Source organism: Coregonus lavaretus (assembly GCF_964263955.1).
Source record: "Coregonus lavaretus genome assembly, chromosome: 1".
NCBI classification, from domain to species: Eukaryota; Metazoa; Chordata; class Actinopteri; order Salmoniformes; family Salmonidae; genus Coregonus; species Coregonus lavaretus.
The window spans coordinates 47,099,617-47,119,911 of NC_139988.1; the positions used below are offsets into that span (position 1 = coordinate 47,099,617).

At 47.0% G+C, this 20,295-nt stretch overlaps 1 protein-coding gene across 8 annotated transcripts in view; it reads right to left on the reverse strand.

Moving 5' to 3' along the window:
- Window positions 1-20,295, reverse strand: part of LOC311134016 (zinc finger SWIM domain-containing protein 8-like) — a 35,650-nt gene that overhangs the window by 2,457 nt on the left and 12,898 nt on the right. Inside the window, exons 3-22 of one of the 8 annotated variants that reach the window (XM_084167635.1) lie at window positions 19,886-19,980; window positions 18,066-18,238; window positions 15,095-15,202; window positions 12,896-12,977; window positions 12,389-12,509; window positions 12,074-12,275; window positions 11,811-11,986; window positions 9,461-11,214; window positions 9,139-9,237; window positions 8,828-8,952; window positions 8,440-8,740; window positions 8,109-8,261; window positions 7,753-7,975; window positions 7,337-7,626; window positions 6,953-7,176; window positions 6,271-6,768; window positions 5,144-5,321; window positions 4,757-4,927; window positions 4,475-4,594; window positions 3,837-4,015 (exon numbers count right to left, since the gene is read on the reverse strand). In XM_084167635.1, coding sequence (XP_084023761.1) covers window positions 3,837-4,015; window positions 4,475-4,594; window positions 4,757-4,927; window positions 5,144-5,321; window positions 6,271-6,768; window positions 6,953-7,176; window positions 7,337-7,626; window positions 7,753-7,975; window positions 8,109-8,261; window positions 8,440-8,740; window positions 8,828-8,952; window positions 9,139-9,237; window positions 9,461-11,214; window positions 11,811-11,986; window positions 12,074-12,275; window positions 12,389-12,509; window positions 12,896-12,977; window positions 15,095-15,202; window positions 18,066-18,238; window positions 19,886-19,980 — 5,272 coding nt within the window. Of the gene's footprint in view, window positions 1-3,836; window positions 4,016-4,474; window positions 4,595-4,756; window positions 4,961-5,143; window positions 5,343-6,270; window positions 6,769-6,901; window positions 7,177-7,336; window positions 7,627-7,752; window positions 7,976-8,108; window positions 8,265-8,439; window positions 8,741-8,827; window positions 8,953-9,138; window positions 9,238-9,460; window positions 11,215-11,810; window positions 11,987-12,073; window positions 12,276-12,388; window positions 12,510-12,895; window positions 12,978-15,094; window positions 15,203-18,065; window positions 18,239-19,885; window positions 19,981-20,295 lie in introns of all 8 variants that reach the window. The other 7 variants (XM_084167634.1, XM_084167633.1, XM_084167631.1 and 4 more) reach the window with 7 other exon arrangements.

Consider the following 20,295-nt stretch of genomic DNA (forward strand, 5'->3'; position numbering starts at 1 on the left):
TCCCCGAACTGTTGCCACAAAGTTGGAAGCACAGAATCATCTACAATGTCATTTAATGCTTTGCGTTAAGATTTCCCCTTCACTAGAACTAAGGGGACTAGCCCAAACCATGAAAAATAGCCCCAGACCATTATTCCTCCTCCAAACTTTACAGTCGGGAGTCGGGCAGGTAGCGTTCTCCTAGCATCCGCCAAACCCAGATTCGTCCGTTGGACTGCCAGATGGTGAAGCGTGATTCATCACTCCAGAGAACGTGTTTCCACTGCTCCAGAGTCCAATGGCGGCGAGCTTTACACCACTGAACTGACTTGTTGGAAAGGTGGCATCCTATGACGGTGCCACGTTGAAAGTCACTGAGCTTTTCAGTAAGGCCATTCTACTGCCAGTGTTTGTCTATGGAGATTGCATGGCTGTGTGCTCAATTTTATACACCCGTCAGCAACGGGTGTGGCTGAAATAGCCGAATCCAATCATTTGAAGGGGTGTCCACATACTTTTGAATAGTGCATCTTAATATAGCCACCTTTAACTAGGTTTACATTTGTTAATTTAATCACATCCCCCCATCTCAGCCCTTGAGGGCATTAATGAAGTGATGCGAATTCAGCACACATCCAGTGCAGTGTCTTTTCACTCCCAGCCTTGAGCAGGTGCTTATTTTTTTACCTCTCAGGACAGATTCTGTATCATAATGAGTTTAAATTGATAGATTATTAAAACGGGAAACGGAGAGCGCTTCAATTTGCTCACAATGGTGCGGTTTAAATGGAGGACGACTCAAAAGGGTAGATACTGCCCTATGATACTGCTGCAATTTCAGACAATTTCAATATGATATATATTGATGATATCTTGTACATTTGGACTGGAAGTCAGGATGAACATAATGAATTTGTCTCTTTCCTCAAAATGGTATAAACCTTGATCTTAAGTTCTCCATAGAATGTGAAATATTTCAATTTTCTAGATATGTGGATCACCACCCTCTATCAAAAAGACAGACCATAACACTTTAAATTTGAGCTTACAGTGTGCTTCCTAATGCATTTGAAAACGGTTTACCTAGGAGTCAATTCAATAGACAGATGCCTGTGCCACTCCACTGACGATTATGTCTACAAGGCTGCAGCCATGAAACAGCGTTTCTTCGACAGAGGTTCCTCTTCCCAGTGCGCCAAGAGTTGCTGGGCAAACGTGTGATAACGAAGAGAAACTGCTCCGTTACGTATAACCACATTTAACCCCAAAGCAGATACAGTGAGCTCCAAAAGTATTGGGACAGTGACACTTTTTTAAATTATGATACAATGACTAAGAGGTTAAAGAGCAGACTGTTAGCTTTAATTTGTGGGTATTTTCATCCATAACGGGTGAACCATTTAGAAGTTACAGCACTTTCTGTACATAGTCCCCCCATTTTAGGGGACCAAAAGTAGTCAAAAGTTTAGTATCTGGTCCCATATTCCTAGCACGCAATGATTACATTAAGGTTGTGACTCTACAAACTTGTTGGATGCATTTGCTGTTTGTTTTGGTTTCAGATTATTTTGTGCCCAATATAAATGAATGTTAAATAATGTATTGTGTCATTTTAGAGTCTCTTTTAAAGTAAATAACAATAGAATATATGTTTCTAAACACTTCTAAATGAATGTGGATGCTACCATGATTACGGATAGTCCTAAATTAATCGTGAATAATGATGAGTGAGAAAGTTACAGAAGCACAAATATCATACCCCCAAGACATGCTAACCTCTCACCATTACAATAACTGGGAAGGTTAGCCTTTTTGGGGGGGTATGATATTCATGTCTCTAACTTTCTCACTCATCATTATTCATGATTCATTCAGGACTATCTGTAATCATGGTAGCATCCACATTAATGTAGAAGGGTTTGGAAACATGACAATACATTAATTACAATTAATTTCTATTGGGTACAAAATAATCTGAAACACAACCAAAACAAACAGTGAATGCATCCAACAAGTTTATAGGAGTCACAAGCTTGATGTAGTCATTGCGCGCTATGAATATGGGATCAAATACTACACTTTTGACTACTTTAAAATACACATAAGTGAATTTGTCTCAATACTTTTGCTCCTACATTTTTTTATATGTATAAACAGTTGATCCGATATGGATGAAAATACCCTCAAATGAAAGCTGACAGTCTTCACTTTAACCTCAGCCCTTGTATAATTTCAAATCCAAAGTGCTGGGGTAGAGCCAAAACAACAAATGTGTCATTGTCCCAATAGTTTTGGAGCTCACTGCATGATAAAACATTATGTGACGCAGCACTGGCATCTACTTACATCTGATCCTACCCTGAGCCAGCTATTTAAAGAGCCCCCTCTTTTTGTTTATAAACGATGTCCAAACCTCCGCAATAAACTTGTTCGAGCGAGCCTCAACTCTGGCCCCAAACAAACCCTCCTTGCGCCTCTCAGAGATAGCAATCATCCCTGTGGCAATTGCGTACAGTGTAATAATAGCGTAAAAAGAGCCTTTAGACACCCTCGTCTTGTAAAAGGTTTAACGTTAAAGGGATATTTCTGGATTTTTGGCAATGATGCCCTTTATCTACTTCCCCAGAGTCAGATGAACTCTTGGATACCATTTTTATGTCTCTGCATCCAGAATGAAGGAAGTTAGAACGCTAGTTAGCAATTGAGCTAGAGCTAGTTAGAAACTTTCTTCAACCTGCACGCAGACATAGAAATGGTATCCACAAGTTCATTGGACTCTGGGAAAGTCTATAAAGGGCCTCATTGGGGTGGGTAAAGTATCCCTTTAAATGCTTTATTACATGTAACACCATGAATGTTATTTACATCTTACGTTGCCCATGTGGTATTTTGTATGTGGGAAAATCTCTATGCGCCTTAAGCAAAGAATTTGTGAGCAAGAGCACCATACGGCATAATTATGAAAATTACCCCTTTAACAAATCTTCAGTGTCTCCTCTTTACGATTTCAGGGTATTGAAAAAGTTTAACCTTCATCCAGAGCAAAAAAGCTGTTCCAAAGGAAACTTTGGATTCATACGCTTGGCACTTTACATCCATCAGGGCTTAATGATGATTTTGACATGAGGGTCATGCTTTAATATGTTTCACCCAACCCCCGGCATTATGTGGTTCCTGTCATTTATGATGGTTCTTAAACTTGACACCCTCTTACAGGTTCCCATAGGCCCCCCCTTCAGTATTTATTTTTCGTTTCAGGATTTTCCTGGTCTTAACACCAGTTTCCATTTTTTTAAAGCATTATGAAAAAAATATGTAAAAAATGTTAAATTTTGTAAAAAGTATATTAAAAAATATAAACTGTCTCGATCAAGTCACACATTTTCTGAGATAAATGATTACGCATGTGCCTCCTGGCATTTGTGTTGTACACGGGTGTTGCTCATCATGTCTGATTGCAACTGCGACCTGGCGTAAATAAAGTATATATTTTATATACATTTTCAAAAAATTCGAAAAACCTGTTTTCGCTTGTCAATATGGGGTATTGTGTGTAGATTGAATAATTTAATCAATTTTAGATTAAGGCTGTAACGTAACAAAATGTGGAAAAAGTCAAGGGGTCTGAATACTTTCCGAATGCACTGTATGTGTTGGAATACTTTGGAACAGATTTCCAAAACTAAAATCACTTGGAGCTGATTTGCTGTTGTTTTTACAGTCTTATGTACAACAATACAAATTATTATTTATTTATTTATTTTTGCTCATAAAACTTGGGGGGCCAAATAAAATTGGGTCTGCCAGTTGGGGAACCCTGGTCTAGGGGTTGTTTGTGGCCTGGGCCCGGGTGTTACCTGTAGATAGGCCTGCTGGCAGCGCTGCACCAGCTGATGGAAGGCGGGTGTGCGGAGGTGGGCATGGATGTGGGCGGGGTTGAGTCTCTGGAGAGCCTCCATGATGATTTCCTGAAGGACGAAGGGGCTGAGCACACCCTTAGCCGCGCCCACACAGAACTGGTACACGTAGTTCACACCTGAGGAGGATGGGAGAATGGTGAGCATTTAGTCTTTGCTGACAGTTAGCGAATGTCTATGGCTAACAGATGCGCACACACACACACTACATGTTAATGTTTTTAAATATATGTAAATTGTTAAGAATTTTGTCTGTAATGTCTTTTTCGTTAAGGGGTGGACCCCAGTAAGACTAGCTGTCGTCATTGGCGTCGGCTAATGGGGATCCTAATAAAAAATAAATCAAAAGATACAGTATGTTCTACTTTGAATTCCGGCAGAGTCATTTCACTAGAATCCTCTCAACATACACAGACAATTCAGTGCTCCGATATAGATATGTTTGTGTGTCTTACTTAGCATTCAACTCTTCGCCTTCTTAAACCACCAGAGGTTGTGATGCTGGCTTAATTTATAAAACAACCACTAGAATCAAAGATGCCCGCAGCAGGCCCTCGTCATCCCTGCCCCTTTCTCACCTAGCCGTGCAGCCAGTCCCAGGAGCCACTTGACATCCTCCGTGTATGGGGGGCTGCGGGAGAAGTTATTGGGGTGGTCGTTGTGCGCCCTCCTGCCCAGCATCTCCAAAGCCAGCATGCCTATTAAAGAGTCAGGGTCAAATATCAACACCATCAATTACTTTGAATAAAAAGCATAACCATAGCAAATGATTAAACTGATATTCACAGTGCATATACCATCTAGTATTACATCTAGAGAATCTTATCATGGACACTTAAAAGCATATGTGTGTTCCTCACCAACTCTGTAGGCTGAGTGCAGGTAGTGAAGGCCCTGCTGGCTGATAGGCTGGCTATGCTGCTCGTCTTCAGACGGGAAGGGGGCGCTGACCAATGAGACGGGCTGGGAAGACATACCAGGAAGAGATGACGCCTGAATGGCCTGGATTGTGGAGCCTGAATGGACGCCACCTACTGGATAGAAAGAGGAAAAAGACGCGGCTCCTGAGAGTGCCATGGAGAGCCCATTATAAAACATCCAAGTAAAGAATGCTGCTGTTGAATGTGAGCCATCAGCTACATCAGCTAGCATGCTAAATATATTATTATTTGACGTTTATAGACAGACTGACTACAGATCATGCACACATGGACGCGCGCAAACACGCGGCAGTGGTCTCTGCTCACCTGCTACAGTGGTGCTCAGAGGCAGGCCGGTCTCGGTGTGGTACGGGTGGACGGCGATCTGGGTCATGGACGGCACGGGAATACCAGGGAAGGTGACCGCAGTTGCTGCCATGGGCGGATGGGGGCCGGTAGCCACTGAGAACGGGTACTGGGCACCGATAAAGGCCGGGTGCATTCCCTGAGAGGGCACACATACACACTTAAAATTAGTTAGATGCTATTCTCTGTTGCCGTTGCGGGCCACTGTCTTACTTCAGATAGTGCAACATTCGTCTGCACTGAGGGAAGAGCGACATGTAGGAGTGACGGAAGACAATGGTCGTGGGCTTAATACAAAAAGAGATGAGTCATTTATGATTCATATAGTGAATACTAGTACATTCTCCAAACATTTCCTCTTCAACTTCCTGACATACACAAGAGAGAATGTAGAGAAGAAAAAAAAAAAGATTTTCAAAGTCAAACACTGTAGGTACACTGGTGCATACTGATCACTTGGCAGCGTTCCAGTTGTCTAGTTGAGTCTCCTTGAAACTTAGTTTCAATATTGTCATCTTTCAGTTCCCTCCCAACTCCCCCTCCCTTCTCCGTCTCAATTCAAACCAAACTTCACAAACCAAAGTGAAGGTCATTAAAATAACAAAATATGAGAAACAGTTACCAAAACAATAATGAAAAATACATAAATAAATGGAATTCAAAACTGTTTGTTAGTGAATCTGGAGATTCAAATGGATCTTGCGAGTTCGAGGCCCAGAGTTGAGTTTGAGGGATCTAGGGACTGAGAAAAGCCCTGCATGTAGCGTGAAGGAGAGGTGTGGGTCTATAGGGAGACGTAATGTCTTCTACATAGATGGAAGCTACTTAAGGAAGTAAGAACTATCAACACAGTATTTCACTGGAAGCCCAAGTGATGATTCTCAGCCAGCCTATTTCAGAGTTTATTTGTCAAAACAAGTACCAGTAACATCCCGATTTGATTTGAACATCTTATCACCAGTTCTCTCCCCAACATCTCTCTCCCAGCCCACCTTATCCATCTCTCTGTCTCCATCAGTCTTTCCCTCCTCTCCATCCTCCCTCCTCTCCATCCTCCCTCCCATGATGCCTCCAGACAGTCCTCTTACCTGTGGGTACGCACCCCCTGACAAGGGGAACACAGTGGGCCGGGGGACATGCTGCAGCGGGTGCCCCAGGTACTGGGGGGTGCAGACGGTGGGCAGGTGGGCCTGGATGGTAGTGTAGGGGTGCAGGCCCTGGGAGTGGGGGTGGGCCATGGCAGAGCCAGGCAGGGCGTGTGATTGGTAGATGGTGGAGCCCACAGAGATGACGGGCACCACAGCCGCTGCTGTCACAGAGGCAGTCACTGTGGCAACACCAGAGGACTCCATGTTGCCACTGTTGTCCATTACACCGTGAACCGTCTCCGGGGGCCTCCTCCCAGCTCCACCGTTGGCCCTGCAGCGTCCCGGGCCCTCACGCTGGGCCCCTGAGCCCCCTCCTACTGTCTGCTCATAGAGCCAGTACCACTGGTGGGCCACCTCAAACAGAACCTCAGGGTACACACCGCCCCCCTTGGCTGCTTCCTCTACAGCCATACAGGCTTTCTCTAGCATCACATTGTCCTGCAGGGAGAGAGGAGGGGAGGGGGTGAAGACAGAGATAGAGAAAAAATGATGAGATCAAAAAAAGAAAAATGTGAATTTTCAGGACAAAATTGATAAAAAGGGTAAAATAATAAAAATATGCCCAGCCTACATGAGTAGTCCGATGTGTCTTCTGCAGAACTGAAGAGTACCGGACATGTACCTGTTCCTTGCACTGCACCAGGGCCCTCTGGATCTCATTGGGGTTGAGGGCATGTGCATGGGGCAGGCAGCTCAGGGCCAGCTCAGCTGCAGCGCGAACCATGTTGGGGTCCCGCGCCCGTGATGCTCTGTCTGCCAGTGATGCCACCTCGGGAGGGGTGAGGTGCCCATCCCAGCACTCCACCAGGATGTTGAGGGCAGCACTGCCGATCTCCATGGCCTGGCCTGGAGGGGAGAGGAAGAGGAGACACTCATGTAAAGTGTGGTGGTGGTGGTGGGCCAAACCAAGCTCACCCGTGTCTCATGGACTATTTAAAAATAAAAAATAAACGCTTTTGGGATGACCTATCCTGATGAAAAAGGACAGAAAAACATAGCCCCTCACCTGTGATCCAGGAGACGTGGGAGGAGTAGGTCCTGGAGAGCCAGTTGGGCGATACAAAGTTGTGCAGGCCCAGGGCGTACAGGCCGATCTCGAAGGCACAGAGGTGCAAGTTGCGGTGGGGACCCTGGTGGCCCCCACTGGCTGAGGGCTGGGTGAAGATGGAGGTGGAGCTGTTGCCCCCGGCCTTGATCAGCACCGTCTTGGCCAGCTCAAAGTAGAAGTGAGCCGCCGCCTCCGATGGCTGGTTGGGCACATGGGGTGCATGGCACTCTGGACGACGCCCTTTATACCTAAGAGGGTGGCGGGAAGAGGAAATTCAGTCTATTAGCATATTTTCGTCAATACCTTAATTGAGTTCTCCAATAATTAGAAAGCATCAACACATGTATAGAATATGTAGGAGGAGAGTCACTCACCTGCTGGTGTCTGTGCTCTTTGCCCTAGCTCCGCCTCCGGCCCTGCGAGAGCCGCTGGATGAGGAGGAGCCCAGCGAATCAGAGGAAGAGCTGCTGATGCTGTCACTGTCCTGGCCCCTTCCCCAGGAGGCTGCGGCCCAGCCCCCTTTGAGTGGGCGTCGGCTGAGGGTGGGGGAGCTGTCTGAGGTGGTCTCAGGAGCACTGCTGTCGATACTCGCCATGCCTGGGAAAACAATATAAAGTCAGCCACATGTCAATGCTACCTCTAGACGGCCATTTGAGTCATAGTATAGGCTGTTATTTCAGACACAGTCAATGTCTTAATCTGAGGTTGAGGGTCATGGTTAGTTCGTTACCTGTGTGTTTCTTCTTCTGGCGGACAGGAGAGCCCCAGCAACGCCCGCTGTATGCCCCCCGTCCTCCCAGCGCCAAGCGGCTGGGCACTGTGCCCTCGGGCTTGAATGGGACAGCCTCGCTCGGCTGGTCACATGATGCAGGCTGTGCGCCATCTGCTAAGACAATAAGTGAAGTATTCAATAAGTTTTACATGCATACAGTAACAACAGTGAGGGTTGGATTCAAATAATTCCTTCCATTTTCAACAAATCTGTTTTGCATATGTAGGGTAACAGCATTTTCAGTGCAGGACAGGTACAGTACGACATAACCATACTGACTGTCTCTCACCTTGTTCTCTGGCCTCACTGACGCCCTCTCCGGGAGTGGCATTGTTCTGCACCCCGCTGCCCGCCAGCTGTCCTGCTGCCCCCCCAGTAACCACCGCTTGCACAGAGGAGGAGGACCCAGCTGCAGCCGTGGCGTTGGGGGCGTGTTTGGACACCCCTCCGGTGGCGTGTCCGTGAGCATTGTGGGCAGCGTGCTTGGATGGGCTCCTCTGGCTGTTGGCAGCTGGCTTGCTGGAGTAGAAGGAGCTCAGGGTTTGGGGCTTGTGGGTCTGGCTCTCTCTGTCCAGCAGCTTGTCCAGGATCTGAGAGGTCACAGAGGGAGAGGGAGTGTCATCACAAGCCTTATTTGGTAGTTATTCTACTGGCTACAGTGCGAAACCAACGGCCACCTTTTTCAGCTTGCTCTGGTCATCCTTGTATGTGATCATGAGGGCCAGAGCCAAGTCTCCTTTCTCTCTCCTGGTCCCCTCACACAGCAGAGGGTGCTCTGCCTCGCTCACTGTGGTCTTCATACCTACAGGGGAAAAAGGGGGGTAGAAATATGAACAGACAGCAGCAAACGAGTTCAGCAGTTTCTAAGCCAAACTGGTACCTGGACGTTTTCCTATTTAAGTATCACTAACTTCATCACTGATCCATTAAATGTGTTGCCTACCACTTTCTGAAGGTGTAAATGTAAAAACCTTGTGGTTGATCTTACCCAGTGCTGCTACAGAAGCCTCAAAGCCCAGCTCCTCGTCTCCAGGCATCTCGTTGTCCCGGTTACGGCTAGGAGGACGAGAACCTGTGGGGGAGACAACTGTACAAACAAAATAATGGAGGGGTGAAATATAAATTACTGGAAGTCTCACTCGTGTGATGACTGCATGACATGTAATTCAGATCAATTAGCAAGTAAAAGTTCTACATATGTGTGCATATGTACTGTTTGTTGTATGTATTGTGTGAGTTAAAACTGAGAATCACAATGTGGAAAACTACATTTTGGCAAATAAAAACGTAACCTATGTAGCGAGAGTCACCTGGGGTACACAGCACATCAAATATGAAGCTAGCCAGCATGAGGGGCAGGACAGGCCTGTAGTCACAGAAGTTCCCGTCTCGGAGCTGCTCGGCCCTGTCCCGTATGGACGTCATCTCCACCAGGCCCAAAGGAATCTTCTTCAGCAGAGCCACCACCTCTGACTCCTGGTAGGCCAGCTTGACCTCCAGGGCCTTGGTGGAGGCTGGGGGCCTCTGCAGCTCCAGGGAGAACATGCCCGTGCTGAAGGCCAGGTTGTGGAGCTCCAGCCTCTCGCTCAGCACCGTCAGCAGGAAGGAGGTCTTGACCAGGGTGTTGGTGGCCACCTGGGTCTGCCTGCTGGTGGACACCTTGCTCTTCTTGCCCTTGGTCTGGGGCTGCTCCACCTTCAGGTCTGGAGGGTTGGCCAGCAGGTCTCCAGCCAGCTCCACTGCCAGTCTGCAGGCCTCGTTGCTGTAACCATGGGCGTGGAGGGCCTCTGCACATGCAAACAGCACCTCCATCTGGCCCTCCTGCTCCAGTGGCTTGATCCCAGCAAAGATGTCTGGTTCCTCCTCATGGTTGTTCTCTGGCACTCTCTCTGCCCCCTCCTCAGAGGCTGCATTCATGTAGTAAGCCTGGTAGTCATCCTCTCCAACAGGGTCTCCCTCTGCCCCTGCCGCTGGGGCCTGATTGGGCAGTGCTACGGCAGTTTCTCGGCGCCCACCACGCGGTGGCTTGGCGGCAGCAGCAGTCACGGTTACAACAGCGACCAAGGTGGAGGGCCGAGCGTCTCCAGTGGGGTCTGCCTCCTTATTTCCATTTACCTCCATCTCTGCCTCCACTTCTACCTCCTTCTCCACGGCAACTTCCAGGACGACAGCGGCGTTCTCCTTGGGTGGGAAGGCGGACTGGGACTCAGCGGCAGGCAGGGTGGAAGCAAGGGTGACACGTTTTCCCTCGAAGGCGCGCTCCTTGGGCATGTTCCCAGTCCCTTTCCCTCCCCCACTGTATTTGTGTGGCTCTCTGAGTAGCGGGCTTGGTGAGGGCAGCATCTCGGGCGGCGGGGGCATGAAGTCAAAGGTGTTGCTGGCTTCAGCGCCCAGCGCCAGACTGGAGCCGTCATCCAGGCTCAGCTCGGCCATGTCAGGCTCCAGGGAGCTGTCCTCACTGCTGGTGCGCCGCTTGGCCGCTTGATGTTTTCCCCCTACCCCTCCTGATCCCCCGGAGGACGACTTCCCCCCCTGGGCCAGCTTAGCCTTGCCCCCAGTGGACGAGGAGGAACCTGCGCCTTTGTACATCCCCTTACTACTGCCCTCCTCTAGAGAGAGAGACACACTGCCCCCTAGCCGAACTAGGACCCCTCCTCCACCCCCGGCCGACAACCCCTTCCTCTTGCTCACAATGGTCTCTTTGGGCCGGACGGCCACTTCTTGTTGGGGACTTCTGCCTTTGTAGTCTCCCCCACCTCCCTCAGAGCTGCCAGATCTCCCCCCTCCTCCTCCAGGTTCAGGGGAGTCTCCAGCCAGGCCAGCCTTGGCTCCTCTCTGCTGCTGCACTGCCCTGGCCCAGCAGAAGGAGGCGCTCTTCTTGTCAGCGCTGCAGTAGGTGATACCTGGCAGTGGGTATGCCACCTCCCAGTTGAAGTAGCAGGACTCCACGGCCGGCTTGAAGCCCTGGAACAGTTTGTCCAGGGACTTGCGGTGTTGCCCTCGCTTCACAATCTCAATCACTTTCAGATGCCACTGCTTGAGCTGGGAAGCCAGCTCCAAACGCCTATAGAATGGTGCAAAAATAAACATTGTTATAGTCAGTCCAGGAAACAAGAGCCACAGAGCAGAGACTATAGTAACAAACAAGCACACAAAGGCACACACACACACAATTAATATAATTGCCAATGTATTGTCACACACACACAATGGGTATCATTCAGAAAATTGCCAACGTAACTGGAAGACACGCACAGCCACACAAAGAGCTTTCTGCAGAGAAATGTGACACTGTCATTCCACATTTGTCTTTGTCAGTGTGTCGAGCGAGAGAACATAACACTCTGAAAGCCAAGCAGCAATCAGCTCTGTGCCTTGAGAAGCAGACATGTCACAGTGAATCAGGAGGATGCCCTCATCTATAATACACTCAATGTCCCAAACACTGACTGATCTAATCAGATTAACTTCAGAGCCTCAAAGGGAGTGTCTATCAACCCAACACAGACAGATTCGGACCTGGGATCGGTTGTGAAAGTGAGAAGTGAAATGAAGGTAAGAGACAGGAGGAGTGCTGTGCTGTCAGCATTAGACACTATTCTAGTGGATGTAGGAAACCAAGCTTAAGTGTTAAACATGCAGAAAGGGAAGTGACCTCACCTCTGAGGGCTCATGGTAGGGTCTAGCACAGCCAGCCTCCACAGAACCACCATATCATCACACATGCTGGCGCAGGCGTGGGCTGCCACCTCCGACTGCCCGTTACTGCGCCCTGTGTGCCCGCTGGCACTGCTGTGGGACGCCGACGTACGCACGCTGTACCACCAGCCAATAATCTGAGGAGAGAACAGTTACCTCTGTCCTATCATGTGTGTATAAGTATGTATGTAACGTGTGTGTACGTGTGTGTGTGTGTGTGTTACCTGTTCATAAGTGAGACACTGCTCAGTGAGGATCTCTAGAAGGGGTGCAGCGTTGCTGTCTCTCCTCTTGAACATCTCCCTGACGATGGACAGGAGGTTCCAGATCCCCTCAGGCTCCCGCCCCCTCAGAGGTCTCAGCAGACACGCCCACTCTGCCGCAGCCGGGGGCTCCGTGGATGACAGGTACATGGAGTTGACGTCACTGCACCGGGAGGGCAGACACACTAGAAAGATTAGCAAGTACATTTCCACACACATACTTTGTCCTCTTCTTAATATACCCCACTTTGATCATGCATGTCTTTGCTCTCTTACCTGAAGACCACAGGAGAGGGGCCACAGAACTTATGCAGCGTCTTCTTGATGTTGTCACTGAGCGTGGACTCATCTAGATACCAGGTGCTCTGGTCAGAGGCCGAGGGGCCAGCAGTGGGATCTGTACACAGGAGGCAGGGAGTAAACAGAAAGCCCAAGAAATACAATACAACAAACATACAGCAAATGTAAAGAACTGTTTTTAGCTGATATTTGGGAAACGCATGCCATCTGAACCACCCTACAGCGTGCTCTAAGCACATAAGCATGCAAACGCCTTAAGTACAAATGGTCAGAGATAGGGGTCTATCTACAGTTGAGGGTGTGGGAAGCAACCCCCATCTCATATTGGTTATGGAAGTGGTGAGATACACCCCATACAATAAATAAAAAGCCCTTTGACTTATCATTATCTCCAACCACATTATGAACCCATGTGAGATGAGTAGAGGCTGCCCCCTGCAGGAGGCAAACAGAAGCACAGACAGCCAGGCAGGCAGGGCATACCTGGAGCCCCACACACTGTGTTGATGGCTGTGGACTGGGAAGACAGGAGCTCATCCAGGAGCCTCTGGGCTGTGGGCAAAATCTGAAGGAGAAAAATAACAGACCAGGTTTAAATGAGTATGATATAATCTGTTTCAGATCAGTTAATGATAAGTTATAACAAATCTGTTTCACCATTGTTTCGGGGGGGCTACTTGTTAAATTCTAACTTTTGAACACAAGACTCTAATTACAGCTAAGAAATTCAATTGGCCTTAGAGATGAGTAACATTACAGTGAGCAACACTGCACTACTGACTGCAATACATAAGGAGACAATGAAGCTACTGTGTGTTATTTATCTCAGTAGCACAGAGGGCAGACAAAGGGAGTATTGAGACTGGGCCGGTTACAGGCTGAGGACAGCTACCGCTACAAACCAAGCCAATGGGAGGTAAAACATACAATATTGTTCTTACACTAAACTAAATGTATTTTTATGACTAACTTGGTGACCTTAAGTACATAAACCACATTATCTAATAGTTTTTGGAGCCTAAAAGGGATTGAGATACAGTGGGGGAAAAAAGTATTTAGTCAGCCACCAATTGTGCAAGTTCTCCCACTTAAAAAGATGAGAGAGGCCTGTAATTTTCATCATAGGTACACGTCAACTATGACAGACAAAATGAGAAAAAGTTTTTCCAGAAAATCACATTGTAGGATTTTTAATGAATTTATTTGCAAATTATGGTGGAAAATAAGTATTTGGTCAATAACAAAAGTTTCTCAATACTTTGTTATATACCCTTTGTTGGCAATGACACAGGTCAAACGTTTTCTGTAAGTCTTCACAAGGTTTTCACACACTGTTGCTGTCTAGAGCAGTGATGTTTTGGGGCTGTCGCTGGGCAACACGGACTTTCAACTCACTCCCAAGATTTTCTATGGGGTTGAGATCTGGAGACTGGCTAGGCCACTCCAGGACCTTGAAATGCTTCTTACGAAGCCACTTCTTCGTTGCCCGGGCGGTGTGTTTGTGATCATTGTCATGCTGAAAGACCCAGCCACGTTTCATCTTCAATGCCCTTGCTGATGGAAGGAGGTTTTCACTCAAAATCTCACGATACATGGCCCCATTCATTCTTTCCTTTACACGGATCAGTCGTCCTGGTCCCTTTGCAGAAAAACAGCCCCAAAGCATGATGTTTCCACCCCCATGCTTCACAGTAGGTATGGTGTTCTTTGGATGCAACTCAGCATTCTTTGTCCTCCAAACACGACGAGTTGAGTTTTTACCAAAATGTTCTATTTTGGTTTCATCTGACCATATGACATTCTCCCAATACTCTTCTGGATCATCCAAATGCACTCTAGCAAACTTCAGACGGGCCTGGACATGTACTGGCTTAAGCAGGGGGACACATCTGGCACTGCAGGATTTGAGTCCCTGGCGGCGTAGTGTGTTACTGATGGTAGGCTTTGTTACTTTGGTCCCAGCTCTCTGCAGGTCATTCACTAGGTCCCCCCGTGTGGTTCTGGGATTTTTGCTCACCGTTCTTGTGATCATTTTGACCCCATGGGGTGAGATCTTGCGTGGAGCCCCAGATCGAGGGAGATTATCAGTGGTCTTGTATGTCTTCCATTTCCTAATAATCGCTCCCACAGTTGATTTCTTCAAACCAAGCTGCTTACCTATTGCAGATTCAGTCTTCCCAGCCTGGTGCAGGTCTACAATTTTGTTTCTGGTGTCCTTTGACAGCTCTTTGGTCTTGGCCATAGTGGAGTTTGGAGTGTGACTGTTTGAGGTTGTGGACAGGTGTCTTTTATACTGATAACAAGTTCAAACAGGTGCCATTAATACAGGTAACGAGTGGAGGACAGAGGAGCCTCTTAAAGAAGTTACAGGTCTGTGAGAGCCAGAAATCTTGCTTGTTTGTAGGTGACCAAATACTTATTTTCCACCATAATTTGCAAATAAATTCATTAAAAATCCTACAATGTGATTTTCTGGAGAAAAAAATTCTCAATTTGTCTGTCATAGCTGACGTGTACCTATGATGAAAATTACAGGCCTCTCATCTTTTTAAGTGGGAGAACTGGCACAATTGGTGGCTGACTAAATACTTTTTTCCCCCCACTGTATGTGTCTGGGATTCAACAGTGTTGCTAGTGCTAATACATACAATCTAGCCAACTAGTGTGGTTCAACAGTCTTACCTGTTGGGGAAGCTCACTGATGAGGTACTGGGCAAACTTCTGCAGCTGGTCCCTCTGCAGCCGGGACAGGGACTCTGACACAGGGGCTCGCAGGCACACTGCAGACGCCTGGCAGACAAACACAGCGGTGACAGCATTAGTGTACATTTAGGATCTCACCTTGCTCCGTTTCCTGTTCACACAGTGAGTTTAAATGCAGATAAAACAGATATAAACAGATAATTCAAATATAAACTGTAGGTGTGCAACAAACTTCAAAATCAGATTCACAATCATTAACCATACTGTCACTACACTACAAGACTCATTGAGCCTCCATCTCCCTCTTCACAACAAGAACTCCACACCATAGTCAACTGGTGACCCCTGGCCTAGAACACTTAGCTAGCTGTGACCATGAGGCTGCGGAGCAGTCTCTGATGTGTGATGTCTTTATTAAGACTGCAGTGAGAGTGCTGCCTACTGCTGAGCTATACCTTCTGCATGCCTCCAAGGCTATTGCTCCACTGTGGAGCAGTGCAGAGATCCCCCTCATTTGCAAATGGGAGAATGTGGCCCATGCATAATACATGGCAGAGAGATGGGCCAGGCCAGAGTTTGATGATGAAGGCTTATTCTCTGGTTGGCTCTCCAGAAGGTCATTAAAGGGAATATGGAATGTTCCCTGGAGAGGTGGGTAGTACAGAATGAGACACCACCACCACCACCACAGAAAGTGATTACAATATATCTCACATGAAAAAAGACTAGAGAGAGGGGGAAAAGAGAGAGAAGGGTAGTCTGCTGCTACTGTGTGGTGAATGGGAGTGGAAACCCTTGGGATTCCTAGCCCAGGATGTAGACCAGAGAAAGGAACAGAGGGGATGATATAATGATAATGGTGGGCTGAGTGTGGACTAATAGCCAGGGTAAATAGCAGGAATAGCGAGATGGGGAGGGACAGCGGCTTGTGCTCTAATACTCTGCTAAAGAACATTTCATGCTCTTTAATAGGATTATATAATCAGCAGATATGCCCATTGCCCACACTCCCCCTAACCCCCAACCTTTTAGAAGCAGTTATTCTACTTTGCGGTGAGGCACTTCTGTTGGTTCTATTAGAATGTTCTCTGACCAAAACATTTCATAATATGATGCTTTGAGGTCGTCAGATGTAACAGATCTTTAGGGATGTTCATGTAAGTTGCTTTACACACTTAACAGTCAAGCGTTCTTGTGTGCGGTGTGTGTGTTCAGTATTTATCACATTGATCTTTTGGAGTGGTTTCATAATGTGGAACTAATTGAGCACTGCCAAGTTGCACTGTGTGCGTGCTTGTGTGTGCACGTAGTGTGCACATGCGCCCTAGTGAGAGAAACACGGAAGACTCAGACTGGGTTCAGTCGGTGTCTATGAAAATTCACACTTCGATCATTTCCTGTTGAAACCACAGTGCCTTTAAAAAGGATACGACTATATTCTGACACAGTGTGAATGTGCTCTCAGGAGACACCGACTCAAGACACTGAATTTTAGCAAATAAAACTGGTAATAAATAATGGACTATTTCAAGCCCATCTACACCTGATGGCTCCCATTTTAACATAACCCCCAAAAAACTGCACTACTAATAATAATAAATAATAATAATAAGCCATTTAGCAGACGCTTTTATCCAAAGCAACTTACAGTCATGCATGCATACATTTTTTTTGTGAATGGGTGGTCCCGGGGATCGAACCCACTACCTTGGCATTACAAGCGCCATGCTCTACCAGCTGAGCTACAGAGGACCACACTAGTGTGTCTGTATTTCTCATAATACCTGTAGCAGCATTCATTTGAAGACATCTCATTATTTGATGTCCAATTCATGAGAGGGCAATGAAATAAGTGCCCCGCTTAGCATTTGGAGTGATGATATCGGTTTTGTCATGACAAAATGGCACCTCTCAAGGCTACAGAGTGAGGAGACTGAATGGAAAGGTCTAAGCATAACATTGCGCCACCCAGGGCGACAGGCTTCAATATCTACTTTCACAGAGAAGGGTGACTAACGCACAGCACACCTATCTGGGCCTGAAAGCTGTTCATTACTTTACAGTCTATCCACCCATTCAATACAATAATGGCTAATGAGGGTCCATGTGGGGCTGACAAAAGGTCACAAGAAAGCTATGGAGGTGTGTGTGTGCGCGCACGCATGTGACAGAACAGCTGACAGAGAATGAAGTGGGAGATAAAACCTGCACAGCGGGGAGTGGGGATATGGCTATGGGAGACTAGGCTCTCACCTGGACTGATAATTACCGAGCGAGATAGAGCAAGAGGGTTGTATTCCAGTGGAAAACAAATATGAGGATTGAGAGTTAAAAGTTACTTTTCTGATTCTGATCATGGCTGGCATAATCAGCTTTGCCAAGGGTTCATATGATCTCGAAACATCTGAACATAACTTCCAAGGCTGAACTGTGCCTACACACTCATTCCTGCACACACACATACCATCAGACCCTGCAAGACCCACCTACACTGTGGAAGGTGGGGTGTTTACCAACAAAACTGCTGGGTGCGCAACTACGAGGTAAAAACAGACAGGGTTGGCTTATAGTCAAAGGACTCTTGACAACATGTAAGTAAGTTATATTTAGTCTACAAATGTTTATTGAAAAAATAAATACAACTAGCTGAAACAAGAAATCTACAATTCACCGCACAGCAGCTTCTAGTCGTTGTTGCTAGCTATCTATGACAATAACACACAGCCTTTTAACTCTGAGCTGCGCACAAATTATTGTTGGGACGTTGTGATCCGGTCTATAGGCTATGGCTTGTCTGTGCCGGGGTAAAAGTTCCTGAATTGAAATGGATTTGACCGTTATCCCAGTGCTACACTAACTCACTCACACATATACTGTCTATACTACAGCACAAAGGTGTACAGTATAGGTGTATTCATGCGGTAATGCCTTGTCTGTACTCTAAACTCACGTTGTGGATCCTGAAGAGGCAGAGGGCCACCACATGTGCGCACCACTTGGCCCCGGCCCCGCAGGTGCAACTGCAGGAGGTGATGCGGCAGCGGTCGAACATGACAGCCACATTGTACGCCCCTTTTGATTGGCCAGCCTGGGGCGACACCACGGTGGCACTGAGGTGGAAACCTGTGTGAGAGAGAGAGAGAAACAGAGGGACAGAGCGAAAGAAAGAGGGGATAATATCAGCTCTGAAAGGTCCATCTGCTTGTCTGTGGCAGGCAATGAGACTGGAGCAAAGGAATGACAAATAGTGTTATTATGATAAAGAGGGCGAGGAAAACTTAGAGTGCTGGGGCTGCCACTGTAATGGTGAGCCAGCCATTGGCCGACATTGTGCAGCAGCAGCGCTGTAATATGGCCTGAGCCTGGGCTGCCAGACAGGAAATTAAAGGCAGTTTTATTTCCATGCACATGGAGAGACTAGGAGATAGGAGGAGAGAGAGGGAGAGGGGGAGAGAGTACAAAGGTTGGCCAAAAGCTTTTACCAACTGGACAGGTTGGGAATGGAAGTAGAGGAACAACTCAGCGTAACTGTTCCAGATTCAACATAATAGGCCCCCTTCAGAGAGCTGAGCTCTGTTCCTGCTCCAGTCTTTCTGCTTCTACCTGGCAGTCTAACGCCTCCTCCACCCCTACTATTTCCACTGGGAGACAGGGTTTCCATTACCTCACAATGAGCTCTAATGCGTTTAACCTAATACAGCACTGAATGACATACCCTGGGCTAGCAGGAAAACAATGAAGTACACTCAGAGCAGATAACAAAGAGAAAGTGCTTGCTTTCAAAATGTTTGTTAACATTTTAAAATCAGAACCCTTGGGTCGTTACGGAAGTCCTTGAAAAAGGTATATGCCCCTCCAAGTTTTAATACAGTGGGAAAGTTTACATCTCTAGATATTGGCTTTCACTTAACAAGCATTTTCTTTAACATAACTTATAAGCATGAACCACTGTTGAGCAGTGCATAAAAGGGCATTTCACTGCAAGACTTTTGATCCTAGCTGGCATCTCAGTGATGTTGAGAGTAATCGATTAATAACCCATTCATTTAGTTGTACATCCAGTGTGTTGGGGCAGGCTGCTTGGCTTGTGGTTGACCCTAGGTGCCTATTGATGTGGCCCATGTAATAGCAGGTCTACGCACTATATTTCACCCCTGTGGCACAGTACAACAGTAGCATTCCTACACTATTACGCTACACCGAGTTCTCTTTCTACTAATGAACTGGGGGTTGGCAAAGTCAACGGCTAATGATTAGTGATAAATATAGCCAAGTAACCTGACTGGGAAAAAAACAGTAGTGGCCACAGTTTTTCCTGATCAGGTCACAGGGTCAGGAAAAACTCTGGGCCCTAGTAATGAGCAGTGAGAGTGGCGTGCTCTATCTGTTACAGCTGGTGAGTAAGGCGCTGTTAGGAACATTTAGGGCCATTAAAGCGCCTGTAATCCCCACACATCCTGCCTGCCTGTCCGACTGCTCTAATCCAGTCATCTGGGATGAGCAGAGAAATGCAGCAGCTCCACCAGGACCCCACACCACTGAGGTGAACACAGCATCTGACCTGGGATTAATGCTCAACTAGATAAATGCTCAACTAGTTTTTGAAGCCCAAAGCACAGGGTGAGTGTGTGGCTGTGGCACAAGCCTACACAATGTGTGACCAGGACGACTTTATGGAGGTTTGTAGGAAGTTTAGAGAGTTCAGCCTTCTGTGCTACTGTTGTCTTAGTGCTTTGATGGTATAGGTGAAGGCCACTGCTCAGTGCTCACCTATCTGCAGAGGGTCCTTAACAGCCCTCATCCTGTACAGCTGCTCCCCTCGCTGGAACTCATCTGGGCTGCCGTTGGCCAGACACGAGTACAGCCTGCAGAGGGAGATCCACAGAGAGAGGGGGATGAGATCACTATGTCCACTCTGAAGTTGTGCCAGCCATTTGCATAAATTGTTTTTGTGAGTGTTCCTGTGTATTTGGCGTGAGTGAATGTTGTGAGTGATTTAGTGAATGTAAGTGAGTGGGTGTGTGATAAGCTGAAATGGAATGTGATTTAGAAAGACAGTGAGTAAGCTGTACAATAAGCCTCATGTCATATAATTGCTTTGTCATTCCTTTAAAAAAGGGCCAATGCAGCAGTTTTCATTTCGATATAAAATCATTTCTGGGAAACAATTAAGTACCTTA